The sequence below is a fragment of the Sinocyclocheilus anshuiensis genome, unplaced genomic scaffold (genome assembly GCF_001515605.1).
Source record: "Sinocyclocheilus anshuiensis isolate Anshui unplaced genomic scaffold, SAMN03320099.WGS_v1.1 scaffold702, whole genome shotgun sequence".
NCBI lineage: Eukaryota > Metazoa > Chordata > Actinopteri > Cypriniformes > Cyprinidae > Sinocyclocheilus > Sinocyclocheilus anshuiensis.
Window position 1 is genome coordinate 2,400,848 of NW_015548184.1, and position 17,669 is coordinate 2,418,516.

The 17,669-nt window shown below is 36.4% G+C and overlaps 2 protein-coding genes across 3 annotated transcripts in view; one reads left to right on the plus strand and one right to left on the minus strand.

Annotated features, from left to right (window-relative positions):
- The first annotated feature begins 2,862 nt into the window (after positions 1-2,862).
- Positions 2,863-9,991, plus strand: LOC107704878 (delta-type opioid receptor-like). The gene is made up of 3 exons (XM_016507897.1): positions 2,863-3,215; positions 6,904-7,259; positions 8,166-9,991. Exons 1-3 carry the CDS (start codon positions 2,977-2,979, stop codon positions 8,693-8,695), a joined length of 1,125 nt encoding a protein of 374 aa, XP_016363383.1. The 5' UTR covers positions 2,863-2,976; the 3' UTR covers positions 8,696-9,991.
- A 5,061-nt stretch (positions 9,992-15,052) lies between these two features.
- LOC107704965 (regulator of chromosome condensation-like) overlaps positions 15,053-17,669 on the minus strand; it is a 10,164-nt gene continuing 7,547 nt past the window's right edge. Inside the window, exons 7-10 of one of the 2 annotated variants that reach the window (XM_016508057.1) lie at positions 17,407-17,553; positions 17,200-17,319; positions 16,928-17,080; positions 15,053-15,849 (exon numbers count right to left, since the gene is read on the minus strand). In XM_016508057.1, coding sequence (XP_016363543.1) covers positions 15,674-15,849; positions 16,928-17,080; positions 17,200-17,319; positions 17,407-17,553 — 596 coding nt within the window. In that variant the 3' untranslated portion in view covers positions 15,053-15,673. The remainder of the gene's footprint in view (positions 15,850-16,927; positions 17,081-17,199; positions 17,320-17,406; positions 17,554-17,669) is intronic. The other variant, XM_016508056.1, reaches the window with a different exon arrangement.

Sequence of the window (17,669 nt, forward strand, 5' to 3'; positions counted from 1 at the left end):
TTCGGGCTTGAACTGATGGTAAAACTAACGACATTATTAACTGTCTTGATATTTACTTTGAAAGCTGAAGCTGAGATTATGGTAAGGGGCGTTACATTTCCGACACGTGCTTGTGGTGTTCGGCCAATCACAATGCACTGGGTCAGCTGGCCAATCAGAGCAGACTGCGCTTGTCAAAGGAGTGGGCTTTGTTGAAAACGACGCGTTTGAGAGAGGCGGGGCATAGAGGACCTACAATAATGTACAGTATTTGAAAAATAATGTGTTTTTTGAACATTAAAGCATGTCAACATATTCTGTTACACCAAATACACAAAATAATGATCTTTAAAATAGCATCATATGACCCCTTTAACAGCCTCCATAAAAAAAATCTTGTTACCAAGTGATACAAAGCTTATACAAAATGTAATTTTAATATTTATCCTATCATGAATTTTGGATAAAAAGTACATTGTTACAACAGCAGAGAGCCATTAGAGCCATCAGAGAGGATATTGTCAAGTGCATGAATTTGATTTTCCTCTGTTATATAATTTCATTTCCGCACAACCCCTGCGATTAGAAGTCACAGAATAGCGAAGATTCTTCATGATTGAACTGATCGTGTAATCACTTGAACAGGATTTCATTATCAAAATGTGTGCCAATTGCAAATTTATCCCTGTGTTCTTTTCCTAAGTGGGCTCTCAGTGGGGAAATAAATTATTATGCCTCCGAGCACGTGGTTATCATTAGTGTTTTACTAAGTCAGTTAAAGTTTGTACTTATAAGAGAAATGTGATTTGGTACATTGATGTAGACAGAATAAATATAGACATAGAGGAAAAATGCCGGCCTTTTACAAGTTGAATGAACTCAACAATGTCTTAAGAGGTACCAAAACAACATGCAGTAACAGCTTGCTACTGTGACTTAAATACAAAGCCTCCAGATGGTGTCCTGTTTTTCAGGAAATTAAGCCAAGAGCAATGCTTGACAAAATCACTATCTTGACAAATCTGTCACCTTAAAGCAGCAAGGTCAAGAACTTAAACCCCTAAATGCAAAAACAGCAAAGGTTAAGCATATGTCATATCCATTAATAATTATAATGTTGGAAGTTTGCAACATCACTGATTTATATGTGTTTTGGCAATTTTCTCTTTCGCGTTGGTGATAAGACCTACAGCAGTGTCGTTCTGGATTGAGTTGAATGAATTTAGGATAGATGCAGGGCTGTAATGATTAGTAATGGCATATTCAGTGTGTCATCAAAAGTTGTTATGAAGTATGACACAGCCACGAGGTTTTGAAACTTTGAACATGGTTATCATCTAAGACAAATTGCTTAAAATGTAAAAATAATTCTTTACATTTGGTTTTTCCTATAGGAAAATACAAACAAGTTCTTTAACTATATCTATAGAATCTATATTAGAAATGTATATATTTACCAAATGATTAACTGATTAAATATAAAGAGCAATCCGATTATAGACAAATATTTTAAACTGAACGAGAAGAGATGCAAATTAAAAGTTTGAAAGAAAGAGCAGTTATACTGAAAATGAAATGTTTATATGAAACAATTGGGTTTTTTTTGTAGTGAAAAGGATGCTTTGTGATTCTGTGTATTGTACTAACACATTTGAAAACATGATGAAATCAATTTTTTTAAAGTGCACTTATTATCAGTACTAAAATATATTAGTACTACGAGTTTTACAAATGTAACACGTAGGCCCTTGTGAAAACTGTGGCAAAGCAATAAAAAAAAGTAAAAATTCAAAAAATTTTCTATTAAATTATTAATCTGCATTTACATTGCATAATGCACATCTACTTTTCGACCGTCCACTGCTATATCATTATGTCAATCTGTCACTGCAATTTCGAAAGAGAATCCCTTATTTATATGAGGGTTTTATATGTCACTCCCGAAACTTTGCTGCATGTACAGGGTATGTGGCCGCTGGTCCTGATAGCAGCACGAAAAACAAAACGTTGATATGTAGCCCTCCCTTTATAACCACTAAAAAGCTGTCAGTCACTCAACAAGTTCCCTTCAAATCAAAGAAGCTCTCTACACTGTACAATGAATCTCTTATTTACATTGTGTCTGTATTTCATTACAATGAGACGTTTCACCAGCGTGCAGATAAAAACATTGAGCGGCGAGTGAATTCTGACTAATTTGAACGCCATGGCCCATGGCCAATCAAAAGTGTCCCAGAAATCAACGGATATGTCTGTGATTGGCTACCTTGCTCAACGCTACAAAAAGGCGTTGTAAATAGAAACTTTTGATGCTCTCCAAAGCGCAAACACTAATATGTAATGGAGAGATTGCCAAATCTGTTTCGCCTACAGATTTGGCAAATCTTGCTTTCGTTTGAGGGTGCTTTTCATTGCGTGAGAAAATGGACCTGTGATGAGAGCTTGAGAACAGTGTCAATTTCGAGTCTTGGGCTGAATGCGTGAGAGTTGGCAGCCCTACGATAGATAGATAGATAGATAGATAGATAGATAGACTCAGAGAAATATACATTTTAGGCTTTGTGTTTCACAGATTTCCACAGAACTGAACTGAACTATAGTTACTTGAACTATGTAGACCTAAAATGGAAAATAAACGCACTTATAATAGTAAAATAGCATGGCTAGTACAGGTTTCCAGTATTGCGAGTGACACTTTTGAGTGCGGGCGTAGTTGCCATGTGTTGCACTAGTCTTTCCTCTATAGTATATAGGCTACTAACTTCGGGAGAAAGTACGAGCGCATGCACAGCAACACGCTCAGTTGGAAGTCGAGTGCGCTGCTGAGAAGAGCAGAAGAGAGGAGAAAAGGAGGGCTGCGTAAAGTGACCAGAGTGACCAGCGGAGTTGATGTTCTTTCAGCTGCTGTTCTGTATCTTTCTCTGTCTTTTAGATGAAAGACGTTTATGATTTTTACTTAATTAGAAGGCGTTTGGCGTTATACAGGGAAAGCGCATAATGGAGCCTATAACAGTGACTGTTAGTGATTTTTCCGAGCGGTATCCTTTAATTCGGCCAAACTCGAGCTTTATGGAGGAACCAGCGGGACCTCTGTCCAACTGGAGCGGAGGCAGCGAGCCGAAGGCGGTGAAAGACAGCACTGCGGTCGCTATCGCTGTGTGCATCACCGCGCTGTACTCTGTCATCTGCGTGGTGGGACTGTTTGGAAATATTCTGGTTATGTACGGTGTGGTCAGGTAAGAGAAATAATTTATTTCAGTGAATATGAAGTCTCAGGAAGTGGGATGATCATTATTTAATTTATCACATTTTGACATTAATAAATAGAAGTTTAAGTGCACAAAGACTAAAGAGAAAGATGCACGCATGCAAATATTTCTTAGATATATTTGAACCCCGGGAATGTAGTAGCTACAGAGAATGTGGTGGAAATGGAATTTTTTTTGGAATCTAAGCAAGTGGTGGAAGGTAAGAGACAGGGCTGAGCAGTGAGATTTTTGAAGTGCTGATCTGAGGGTGGCTGTGAGAACCCTCCACTCAGCACCAATGGAACAGAGAACAGAACCAGTCCAAATTATATCACCCACAGATATGCCAGTTTAGCTCAGGGGTAGTTTATGGAGGAAGAACAATTTTCACAGCATGTACAATTCAAAGCTCACTTGTGAAAGCTGCTGTTATCATCTGGTCTCATGTTCTTTTCATGCAATTTACAGTCATTATGTAATCTGGATTAGATAATTGGATTAGGCTACAAAAATGAATACTTGTAATTTGTTTATATTACTTTTTAAAATTGTCATATCAAACCACAGTTACTGTTTTTATTGATTAGATAATATTTAAAAATGGCAGTAAATTATTCATAATTGATTCATCCTCCCAAATTATTCATTTTATCTGTCGTTTTTTATATAAGCCTATTGCTTATATATGTTTGGAAAGTCCTCCAGTTTTGTGCGACTGCACACAGACCAGCCACTAGTCAGGTGGCTGTAATTGCACAGACAATTGAGAGGCCTCAGAACATAAACAAATAATATACTTTTACGATTTCATTAATTATTGGCTTTTCATCAGTTTACAAATTCCCTGCAGTTCTTTACAAACCCCAGTTTGGGAAAACCCTGATGTGATGTTTATTGCACTTCGTGTTGTTGATAACAAAGAATGGAATACGTTTTCTTTCTCTTTGCACTTCATATCAGTATGGAACATTATAAGCCTATAGTTAATGTGATACACATGGTAGGTCAAAAGTAATCAGATTATTAACTAAAATGTGTAATGAAATAGATTACATTACTAATTGCAATTTTCCTCATGTAACTTGAATTCAATAACTAAGTACAGTTTGTAATCTTCCCAGCACTGTGTATTTATAAACTATATATATAGAGAGAAAGAATGAGTTCCTTATATTGAGGTTCGATACTCAACTCCTCAAAGCCAAAAGGAACATAAGAAAACATATTTGGAACAAAAGGCTTTATTAAGCAAAAAAAAAAATTATATTTAATGTTATGCTGTCATTTTTGAAACTCCTTAAAGGTTCTATCACAGTAAAATTGAAAAGCACCATTTGGGGCTCCTCAGAAACCCAATGTAGAACCGCGAAAGAAACACCATTTCTAAATGTTCTTTTTAAACTATTTTAATATATTTTATATTCAAGAACTATATAGACTGTCAAAAGCTCCACACCCTCAACCAAAGCTTATAAATAACTTCAAGCACAAATAATACAGCATGAGTATAATCAATCCCAGGAAAATGATGTTACCAAGCACAGAGCTAATTATTCATAAGAAAACAAAGTGTTTATGTTAGGTTGCATACATTTAAAACAAACTACGAAAACATACATACGTAGTTCACAGCTTTAGAAACCTGTGTATTTTGCCTATTTAGGCAAAAGAAAATCGGACAGAGCAAAAATCCAAAACCAAAAAGACCTGCCTTGAAATATATGGAGTTCCCTCCGAGGGGTTCAGATCACAGAAATATTACAATTCAGCTAGATCACATCTTTCTAATCTATTCACAGCACATATCTTCAGGAGTGCAAAACCACTGCCTAAGAGGAAAAGTCTGAATGAGCTAATCATATTCGCGATGTCTGGATTGCCTGTCTTTCAAAGAAGCCTTTTCCCATTTGGAGACATAAAAAATGTAGCAGAAGAGAGTATTAAAGCGTATCAGCCTGGAAGGCAGAAACTGTACAATAGGAAGTCTGATGTGAAAAGAACTCATTAATAATTCCCCCTAAAGTTTCAACTGCAGACAGAAAACATGATATAAATACATTTTAGACTGCAACCATATCAAAGTTTTCCCCTCATTTTATTCCATTACTTCTCATGCTGCACAAAAAATACCTTTTTTCTTGTTTGTCTTGTAAAAATATCTTAACGTCCCAAAAAAGTAAACGGAAACACAATTACATGAGATTTTAAGACTCCTTTTTAGATTTTTTTTTCTTGTTTTAAACACAAACATAACAAAATTGAGTGAAGTTTCTGCTTAAAATTACAAAAAACTATTTGCAATATATTCATTGGTCAACAATACAAAAATATATACAAAACAAACAATCATTGGAAAATTGTGCCCACACACCATTTAAATGTCAATAACATGGCACTATCTCTAAACATTATTTTTCATAACAGGTTTGTGACAGAAAAATGTTCCCTGATACAATGAATTAGTGTGAAACGTGATTCATGGCAGTGCTAAGAGTACAACAAAACATAGCAAACCAGAATGAGGGACTAGTGTAAAATTAGAGATACAAACATGAGTCATGGATATACAACAAAACATATTATGCACTCGGTACAAAAGACTTAATGGAACTTATAATAATGGATTTATTCATCTCACCACATGTACAGTATAGCCATGTACAAAGAGAGGAATAAACTGTAGTGTCACTAATGGATGTGCTGTCTTCTCTCTTCTTCTCTGTGAGACTTCAAATGTCAAGTCCTCAAAAGATATCACAGTGTGTGGGCACCAGACAAATCTCAAAGAGAGGATAATCAATGGATACGAATTTATGCCTTTGGCATTGGGCTTTTCTTTAGTAACTATGTTCACATCCTTTCAAAGGATACCCCATCATTCATCGGCCTACTACTAATTTGGATAAAAAAGAGAGAGAAAATTATGAGCTGATTATTGTATGATATCACAGAGAGACACCTTCATTTAATGAAAGCATATTGTTAGCACCTGCTGGTAGATGTTGTAACTATACACTTTATCACAATCTCTGCACAGCCATTAAAATTTTAATTTTTAGCCATTATAGCCAGATCATCCATTATATCTCTAATAATAGTAATAATAATAATAATAATAATAATAATAATAATAACTAAAATAATGATTGTTCAAAAAAAGTGGCACAAATTTTTTTACTAGTAGCTTAAAAATAAACACAATGATATCCAAAAAGTTTGAAAAAATACTATATTGTGTTAATGTTGTGTTTTAATGGAAAACAAGCATAACAAGCCAAGTTTTGAAAAAATAATGTTTTTATCAAATCACCAGAATATAAAGAATAATGAATATACCAATGCATGGCATCATTTTCATAGGTTGACATTTTAATTCTTGACCATAAAAATTTATTACAATGTGGAAGGGTGTTAAAAGAGCACATATGGTTCTCTTTTTTTTCCATTTTTTGAATTGATCATCATGTTAACCATATGCGATATTTATAATGAAGAGGGCAAAGCAGAGAAGAACCTCAAATCATGCACAATCAGTGCATCCCATTCATCTGCATCTGTATTCATCAATGTTCATATCGTCATTGCAAACCCAGGTGCAGCAGATCGACATTCGAAAATTATGAAGTGTTCATCTTGCTGAATATCTCAGACTGACTTTTTCTCTTTTCTTCTTCAGGTACACAAAGATGAAGACAGCTACCAACATTTACATCTTTAACCTGGCTTTGGCTGATGCATTAGCCACCAGTACTTTGCCCTTCCAGAGTGCCAAATACCTCATGAGCACCTGGCCATTTGGGGAGCTCTTGTGTAAATTGGTCATTGCTATTGACTACTACAACATGTTTACCAGTATTTTCACTCTGACGATGATGAGTGTAGACCGTTACATTGCTGTGTGCCATCCAGTGAGAGCCCTGGACTTCCGCATACCAATCAAAGCAAAGATCATCAACATCTGCATATGGATTCTCTCCTCTGCTGTCGGCTTCCCAGTCATGGTTATGGCCGTTACTAGAGTGACACCCACAGGTGAGGACAAAATGAGTGGGAAAAAGTACGTGTTATTCAGCTTATTGATTGTTTAAAAAGTAAATGATTCAATTTGTCAGTGAATTTATGGCTGTCACTCAGTTCGACAGCACATAATCATAGACAAGCATTAGTATAACATGACTTTTTTTTTTTTTAGCTCAGTGAACTAGATGTTAATACTGAGTAATATTTTAGATATTTAAAAACAAAACCATACTGAATTGCTTAACGCTCTCAGAGCAGCACATCATAGTGTTCATTTCCTGGATGAATTATCCTATTTAAACAAACTGGTTAAATTAATAATTCCAATGACTCGCTCATTAGGACAGTAACTTGTCTTGGGTCCTGAATGAGTTTTTTTTTATCATAAAGTCAATATCTGTGTATGAAATTGCACACTGTCTAGTAGGTACTACATTTGGTTTGAAACTTTGTTCGCAACATTAATTCCCTGTTCGTAAACAGTTTGTTCCCTGTTTAATACTGTAAAGCTGCTTTGACACAATCTGCATTGTAAAAAGCACTATATAAATAATGGTGACTTGACTTGACATTATGTCCAATATATTATGAATGAAATTTGGACATGCTACATATATCATGTTGTCATTATCATATGACCTTACAGCGTCAGTTGTGTTGATTCACTGCCATTTACAAATCCTAGTAAAATGCCCATCAAATGCGCACTTCAGATTTTCACATACTGGTCTATGAATTCGGACATACTACTTCTCACATACTATTAGTAGGGATGCAGGAAGTCACTTGTTGTCACCTTGCACAATGATATAACGTGCACAGAATAATATATTTCAGCGCTCTTGGAATCAGTAAATTCAACTAAGAAATGACTCTAGACTCACCTTCTTATCTTCTTTTCACATACATTCTTCACAGGCAAAACAGTCTGCACGTTGAAATTCCCAGACCCAGATTGGTACTGGGATACTGTGACCAAGATCTGTGTTTTCATTTTCGCCTTTGTGGTTCCCGTCTTGGTCATCACCATCTGTTACGGCCTGATGATCCTTCGTCTCAAGAGTGTACGCTTGCTGTCCGGCTCCAAAGAGAAGGACAGGAATCTCCGGCGCATAACCCGTATGGTATTGGTGGTGGTGGCGGCCTTCATCATCTGCTGGACCCCCATCCATATCTTCATCATCATCAAAACTGTGGTGGAGATCGACCAGAAGAATCTGCTTGTGGTCGCCTGTTGGCATCTGTGTATTGCTCTGGGCTACATAAACAGCAGCCTCAACCCAGTCCTGTATGCGTTTCTGGATGAAAACTTCAAGAGGTGCTTCAGAGAATTCTGCTTGCCCTTTCGTTCCCGCATGGAGCAGAGCAGCTTTTCCAGAGCCCGTAGTGCCACGAGAGAGCCCATCTCGGTGTGCGCCAAGTCTGAATCGATGAAACAGCCCACATGACTAGACCTGGAACAGATGCCTTCTGATACACAACCAAGGACACAGAAAGATCTGCAGTCTGAGGACACCCAGATCTCCACCACTGAGTTTTAAGCTCCTTTAAGGTAAATACAACTTGACAACAAGCCCATATACTGAAGGCAAAATGCCATGTTGGTTTGTTAGTCGACTTTTTCTACCTTTCTTAATTTCACTTTGTGGAAAAGCAATGGATGGCTCACTGCAAACTGTTTTCCTAAGGGAGGAAATGAGACCATTTGGACCAATGTACAATAATCATGCTTTGAAAAAAAAACATCAAAGATGTGGCCTTGAATGGTCAACAGGAAATCTACATTCATGAGTGGTATATGACCCATCAAAATCGATTCCCATACTCAGATTTTTAAATGAAAGTCAATGCATTTCCTTGGAACTTGTAGGAACTTGTAACAGAAATACAAATGTCCAAACAATGAACTAAATACACAAATTCAACTTCTCAAACAATAAAATAAGCTGTAAGATTTTCATTTAAAGAGAGAAGCAATCTTGCTTCACCGAACAATGAAAATGTACAGAAGTCTTTTTCCACTCCATAATAAAAGGATTTCATTAAACCTGAGGATAAATATATATGGATAAAGAGAGAGGTGTCGGATACAGAGAGAATGGAGCAAAATTTAATCTCAATGCTTGCAGGATAGATTTGCATGGATGACAGGGCTCCTTCCCTCAGGATGGCTTTTAAAACACACTGTTATATAAACTCTCGACACATTATTCATTTCATGGTGCTTGATAAGGTGTCATTTTGTAAATTTGTGCTACTAGTGAAGGTGTTTGATGACCTTTGACTATGAAGTATACAGTGTTCATACTAGGAGCATATAGTATGTGTAGATGAGCTCTGAGACTATTACAGAGGGGCTTTTAGATATTTTCATATTAGTTCTTTGTAATGAAGTATTTAGTGCAACCATTCTTGCATTTCATTGCCATTAGCACAGAATAGCTGTTTTTTGACCTTCTTCAAATTCCAAAGTTGAAATGACATTTATTGAGTCATTTTGTGATATTAGCGTTTGATTCTAAATGTCAGCTTTGTTGTAAAAGGAGAGTGAGTTTAGTTTCTTGAGCTGTTATAGACAAACTTTTTCCAGTCAAGGATGTTTATGTATTAGCAGTGAGTATTGCTTTGCTGTAGAACCTGTATGTACTTTTGTGCAACTGTTGGATATTTCCTCATGATTATATTTTTATGGCACCAGACATTAGACATCACAAATGATCTTAACTGTCAGTGATTATGTTGTGAAAGCTAAACAAAAACAAAAAAATATTTCTGTAGGTTGCATGGATGTTGGGAAAAAAATAACCTTTATCTAAAATAATTTTCACTATACTCACATGACGAGCAAGACTTCTAAGATACACATTCATCATCTCATGAAAAAATACATTTATCATCTCATTATTTATTGAATGATAAATAAGCCTGTCAACCTTTTAATGTGTTTTGAAGATTTAAATTGTGTTTGGTAAAAATATAACAAAAGCCTTAAAAAGAGAAATGAAAGACTACTATGCTAATTTTCTGCAGGTACTTGTAAAGGTTGGAGACTCAAGCACTGTTACATAATCTCTTCAGCAGACAACCTATAGACCCCCTGTTATGAAATATACTGGATAAGTGCTCTTGAAACAAGATAAAAAAATTAAAAAGAGGTTGTTGTATAATGACTGTTGTATAAAGAAAATCGTTTGTATTTTTGCTGACTTTTGTCGTCTGTCTAGTCATAAGAAACAAAATGTCATTTTACTCAGGCTAGTTAAAAATGCATCGTCAGTTAATAATTATTTAAAGGTGCAATGTGTAATATTTACATCGATCTATTGACAGAAATGCAATATAATATACAACAACTATGTTTTCAGAGGTGTATAAAGACCTTACATAATGAACGTTATGTTTTTATTAACTTAGAATGAGCAATTTTATAACTACATAAACAGCGGGTCCCCTTACATGGAAGTCGCCAACATGTTCGTACAGTAGACAGAGCGCGTTTCGTCACTATGCTGTTCTTGCGAATAAAACACCGACACACTGTTACTGTTGATGAACAAGTAACAATAATCGCAATAACATTGATTTATTGAATAATTAAGCAAATATAATTCCTTTATTTACCTTTGTAAAGAAACCTCATCTATCAGTGTTTCCCATATATTGATTTATTTGTGGCAGCCTGCCACAATATCAAAACTGTCAGTCACAAATAAATTTTCCAAAAGGCTTTGACTTCGTTGAACAAACATGAGCACTGCACATTTCAAAATCGAAACCCAGTGCGGGTGTTTTTATATCACTGTATTTCTGAAGGAAACCGACTGTCTTCAGAAAATTTGGGATGTAATTTTCATTTCATCTTGCATGTAATGTCTGATAAAGCAGTGTTTGTGAGCTGAGCGCTGCTTTGTGTACAGCCATTAATGGGGAAACCTTGATCTAGAGGTCTGCGCGGGACTATTTTTTTAGTCCCACTCCCGCAAGGTTATATTCCGCACCCACCCGCTCCCACTATATATTCACTCCTTTTATTTTCTTCCCGACCCGACCGTTCCCGCTAAATTTAGATCTCGTTTATCTCATTGCTCTCTGCTGTCTTTACCGACGACATCTTAGTCCTGTATTGGCCACCGTAGCTTCTCTAAAGTGAGGGGTAAGCGGGGGACTGAGCCGTTGGTTGCGAGTCGCAAAATGTACACACTGCACCTTTAAGTCACCATCTACTTCCATTGTATGGAAAAACAATATGGTAAAACTGGGTGTAGTGCTTTTTTAAAACCTTGAATTATCAGTTTCAAATTCACTTTGATTGTACACTTACTTTTAATAAGGTGAATGGCTTCTGTTTTTTTCCCCTCGCTCCCTCCTAAGATCTGGGAGTAGGCCTATGTAAGTTTGGAGAGCAGTACGAAATTGCGTGAAATGGGCTTTAGGGGCAGCAACAAATGCACATGTACAGCCAAAGCCACTGGAAGGCAAGCCTGCAACTTTTAGCCAAAAAAGCGTAACGTCTAATGCTAACGCTGCCGCTTTCGCGGTACGCAGGGAAAGAGACCAGAGGCCTTTTTTGTTTTTGAATGGATGTCATTGGAGGAGCCTAAACCGCTTTAGTGAGGAAACAGCTTATCGTTTAAAGAATTGACAGCCTATCAGCTAATCTTCAACTTGTTTGTCATTAAACAGTAGTTTTGAATTGAACTATTTTTAGAGTTTACACCAAAAAAAAAGCAATTTTTTAAGAGGTCACTGACTTTTTGCGACAGGTAGAATTTATTTTACGGCACTTCTCATTTATTTCTATAGTATCCGTAAACGGCGATTGACTGTCGCACAACTCTGTTTGATATTCAATGTCTTCAAGGCTGTAATGTGATTGTTTGTCAAGGCACACGTTATCCAAGTTGACCGTTACGCTTTCTCCAATGGTAAGTAATACAGACCCTCGTATCTTACAATAATAAAGGTAACATTACAGCTATCCACTGTAATTACTACAGTGCTACATTTACAACAATGAATTGCACTCACTTAACTGTAGGGGGCTCCAAAGTCTCAAAATTCTACAACATACTGTCGATTTAACAGCGAATCTATTTAGTTCATTGTATATTTAGTTATATTGTTAATTTGGTCAAATTAAATAATTAGTCCACATTTATTTGTCACAATGGAAAGAAACCAAAAATAAGGTATGAAAATCAAAGGGCTCCAAAGGATCTCTGCACTTTTCACAGACAGGGTATAAAATAGGTCCTGAAACACTTATATGTTGATTGTCAGGAAGTCAAGAGTGAAACTATGCTGTTAATAAATCCAAGCTGGTTTGTTTTTGCAGCTTAATTGAAAAGAGGGATCCTGTTTACTGTGGCATTCTGGATGCGAGAGGAGCGGAAGCAGCCCACCTGTTATATTTGAAAGCAGCACCCTGACATTTAAAGCATTGGCGTATTCCTTGTGCCATAGTAGGGATAATGGACTCTGGAAATGGCTATGGAAGGATACAGAGTCTCAACCGGCCAACAGACACAAATACAGAATCTTAGATGAGCAAATGGCCTGAATAACGAACAACATCATTATGGTCAGCAAATGTCGTTTATGTGCTTCTCCGGTTCCTCATGATTGTGGTTTGGAGTGCCAGTTACATAATGGCATAAACAGCAGATCTGAGAGCAATGCTGTTTGGGTGGAGGGAAGCATCACGAGGCACAGTAATGACAAGAGAGACAGCATGTCAGCTAGATTGATCAATAGGATCACACTCTGCACTAAATTGCGCTCAACCCCATTCAGTGTCCTTATTATGAGATGCGCTATTAACAAGCTGCGGGCTAAGTGTAGATTTTACACTCAACTCACATTCTTATACATTTGGCAAGTGATGTAAACATGTCCACAGGGTAAAGTGCTAAATCAAAAACTTAAAGTAATATTTCTTTGGAGGAGAATATGCATAGCCTCTTCAGTTGACTATATTTTTTACCATATATGTATTGGACTGTCAACTGTCACATATAGCTAAAACAAAATATATGTATAAATATTAAATGCAGTATATATTAGGTCAGTTATGCTCTAAGCTTAGTTCAGTTCCCATATAATTTATCTCGGGGGAATATGGTAAAATCATACCCATTTCCAATAAGACCAATCTTCCTTTAAGAGTTGCTCTGTTCGGTTTCCAGAGCAACCATCAATAACCACTGGTCTAATGGTTAAAGGCATCCTGATGTTATAAACATACAATGCACATTTCATGCCTGAAAGAACAGAAAATATCATATCTAACCCCAACAATTACAGGCATGCCAGTTTTCAGTTTTGAAAACAGAAGCGCTTTACTTGTGTCCACATTTGTATCAGTGATGGTGCACTCTACAATTTTTTTTGTTCTTAAAAAAGAAAAGAAAAAACATGAACAGCTTTCTGTTGGCCAACATGGCAAATCCATGTGACCAACTTGAACCTGCTGCAAAATCTGAGGTGAGGAAATATTTGCCACTCAAAACTCCTGATTGCATGGATTCCTTTTAAAATTTCACTAGTGAAAATTTGCTTCATGAAAGAAAAATGCTCCAGCTGGTTGTGATGTGTACATGATTTAAAAATGTTTTTTTTTTAAAGAATTAACATCAATGTCAAACTTTTTAATGAGACAAAAATACTGAGTGCACCTTTAAAGAGCAGTGCTTTTAAACAATTCATGAACTGCCTGCTGTGAAACTTTTCCATGACAGGTTTGGAAGCGCATGATGGAAACAATGAGACATTTATACTTTTGCGAATAAGGATGTCTCTCAAACACATTTAATGTAGCTTGCTGGCATTAAAAACAATAACATTTAAAGCCAGTGCCCTGTCCACTTTTCAGTGCAGCTGCCTCACACATCAGAAAACATTGATGACAGCATTAAATTATGGTGGTCAATTAAGTGCTTGCAGAAGAGGCTGTTAGCATTTCAAAGCTTTCAGAGAAAGTGGGCCTTGAAGGGCTTTTCAACTAAAATACCCCACAAAGTCTCTCAGCATGACTCACTGTGGGCTGGAACACAAAGATCAGACCAGGAGCACAATACCATTTCCCCTTCATGGATGCTGAAGTGGTGTTTTGATCTGCAAATTTGATCAATAGTGACCAAACCATTTCCAGCCTCAAGTGTTTTCAACAAGTTAGGACATACATATGTAAGCATCAGCTCTGACATTTCATATAGCAGAGTATACATTTCTTCTGGTTGCACAGGGCCACCTTCTATAGAAGAAATTCAGATAAATGTAAAAAAAAAACATTTTTAATCTGTGGAACACAAAAGTAGGCATTTCAGACTGAGACAGTGACTGTTGGGATACTTACTTAAAAAAAAAAAAAATCTTTTAAATCATCTAAAGCCAAACACTTTGTAAGGATTATACTAAGATGCAAGCAATTTAACTGAAGAACTCACTTTAATCTTGAGAGCACATCGCTGCCATCCAGTGGATAAACAGCACAAATACAAAGAAACATTTAGCACTTCTAAAAGTGAGGTTACTTTAAAATATCTTTTTTACTTTAAAGTGCAGCTACAAGAAGAAATTCTCGTAGAAACGTTTAATAAATGTAATCCTTATGTCTGAAATTAATTATAGAATAAGAAAATGAAGATTTCTATATTTTAAAATTAATTAAACTTCCTGCCTAAAATCAAAATTTACTCACAAATATAAGCATGTCAGAAAAAAAAAAAAACACACACAAGACCCTGTAAAGGTAATAATAATCACTAAAGGTTTGAAACTAGACATTAAAAATGTAAGCTTTTCGCTTTAATCTTTTTTTTTCAACGAGTAATCATACATCAGATTCTGTAAAACCTAATTTTTATTAAGTGTCCACAGGGCCAGCAATGCATGGATACAATAATTGTTTCATTTAGGAAATCAGTATAACACTGCAAAGTACAGGAATACCAAATCTGTTTTTTTTGTGTGAGTGATATAGATTAGACCTGCTATCGTAAACCTTTTATTGCTCAGACCAAAATGTGGAATAAAAAAAAAACGTTTTCCAGGACTTATCTAAAAGACATATTAAATCACCTTTCAGCTCATACATGCATACAATCACTCACGACAGGCGGTCTCCAGGAAGCATACTAAAGATCTTTGTTAAAAATAAGACAAAGCAAAGAAAAAGAAACAAAGTCCATAAAAAAATCTTCGATCATCTACCAGACCGTATCCAGTGAATGTTTGGGCTCCCCATAAAGCGGGATAAAAGGTTTAATTAGATGATTCTCATCCTACCCTCTCCCTCATTCACTAGCTTAGCTCAGCACAGGAAGCATTCCCAACCCCAAACACCCCCGGTCATGATCAAGCTATAGGTTACAGATACCACTGATACAGTAGTTTGGCTCAGCTGTCTTTAGTCAAGGAGTTAAAGATCAGCTCTCCTGCTTGTCTTTGACCAGCAGGACCGTGTGCTGCCCTCCACTGGACACTGATAGAACTACACGGTTCTCCAGCTGCTTGCCCATCATCTCCACTGGGCTCCATTCATCATCCTCCTCTCCTGTACCCAGCTGCAGATTGGTGCCCATGCCCCAGGAAAACACAGAGCCTGGCCAACAGATAGCAATGTTAGAAAACTAAAACACCTCTGATGATCAAAACAAGCCAACGGTACATTCTGCTATTTGGTCCTAAAAATAAACTGCTCTGATTGGTGCAATTAAATGTAATTAGAAGTTGAAGATACATTTGTGAACAACATACACTGTGTCATTTGAGGCATTTGCCATTTAAAACTACAGGGACAAACAATGCTACAACCCAAACGATGAAATCAGAAAAATCAGAGTCTAAAATCCGCCATACTTATTCTAACAAAGCGTTCTGATGAGGGGGGTAAAAACAGGACAGTAAATATCCTATTACTTCAAAAAAACTATTTTTTTTAAATGCAAAAATCTTGATAACATAAGTGGACCTCAGAGAACAGTACAAAAAAAAACAAAAAACAAAGGCAGTTTCACCATAAATTTCTCTACCATTCAAAAGTTCTATTAAGGCTTTTTTTTTGTTTGTTTTTTTTAAATAAAGAAAAATACTTTTATTCAGTAAGGATGTATTAAAATGTTACAAAAGATTTCTATTTCAAATAAATGTTCTATTAAACTTTCTACTAATCAAAGAATCCTGGATAGCAAAAATATTAAGCAGCAAAACTTTTCAACATTGATAAGAAACATTTGAGCACCAAATCAGTATATTAGAATAATTTCTGAAGGATCATGTTATTCTAAATTGTAACACTTCACAATATTACTGTTTTACTATATTTTTGAACAAATACAGCCTTGGTGTGCACAAGAGATTTACTTAAAAAAAATAAAAATAAATCGTACTTATCCCAAACTTTTAAATGGTAGTGTTATTTTAGGCACTTTTCCTAGAGGAAATTTCATAGAGGAAGGACCTCTCAGATACAGGTTAATCACTAGTTGCATTTAACACAATTTGTGTGTGGTCTGAAACCGTTTACAATGCATTCCAGGTTTTGTAAAAACTTGTAGTGGCTAAAATATTTAAGATTAGTCAAAATGAACCCAAAGCCAAAAAGCATCTGTTTTGGGTTAAAGTGGTCAGAGATCATTGTGAGTGAAATTGATAAGAACTAGGACAGGGTGCAGTCTCACCTTGTTTAGTGACAGCGTAGCTCACAGAAGCACCACAGGCAACCATCTGAACGTCACTGATCCCGGTAACAGGTGTGGGCTCACTCTTCTCCCTCGCATCCTTCCCCAGGCCCAGACGGCCATACTCCGCCCGACCAAGACTGCACACTTGTCCTGCGGATGAAGACAGCAGTTGAACAAATTCTGAACCACTGGTGGAACACATGACTTAAAATAAAATAAGTCTCATTTTAATGTAAGAGTAACACAAATAAGGTTCACGGATGAATTACCTTCTGAATTCAGGCACAGTGTGTGATGCTGCCCCCCAGAGAAACCCACCCAAGAGGTGGTGGAGTTCTTGAAAGAACCGAGTTTCACAGGAACGAAGCAGGTGTTTGTGCTTTGGGTGCCTGTAAAAAGGAACAAGAAGGAAAATTCTCTAAAAATTCAGCAACAGACCATTTAATCTTCAGGACTGAATGAGCTAGGAGTCGTACCAAGCTGGTGGTAATTGGAAAGGCCAAATCCATAGACGTGCCCCTCTTTAGACACAGCAAAGGTGAAGTACGCTCCACAGAAGACATCTCTAAAAACGACCTTCCCCCGTGGCTTAATGATAACCATCTGTGGCTCCAGCAGCCTCACTAAGGAAGAAAAAAAATTATATAAACAAAATTACATAAGATATTTATATGCATTACCCTTCAAAAGTTTTGGGTCAGTGACTTTTTTTTTTTTTTTTTTTTAAAAAATTAACACT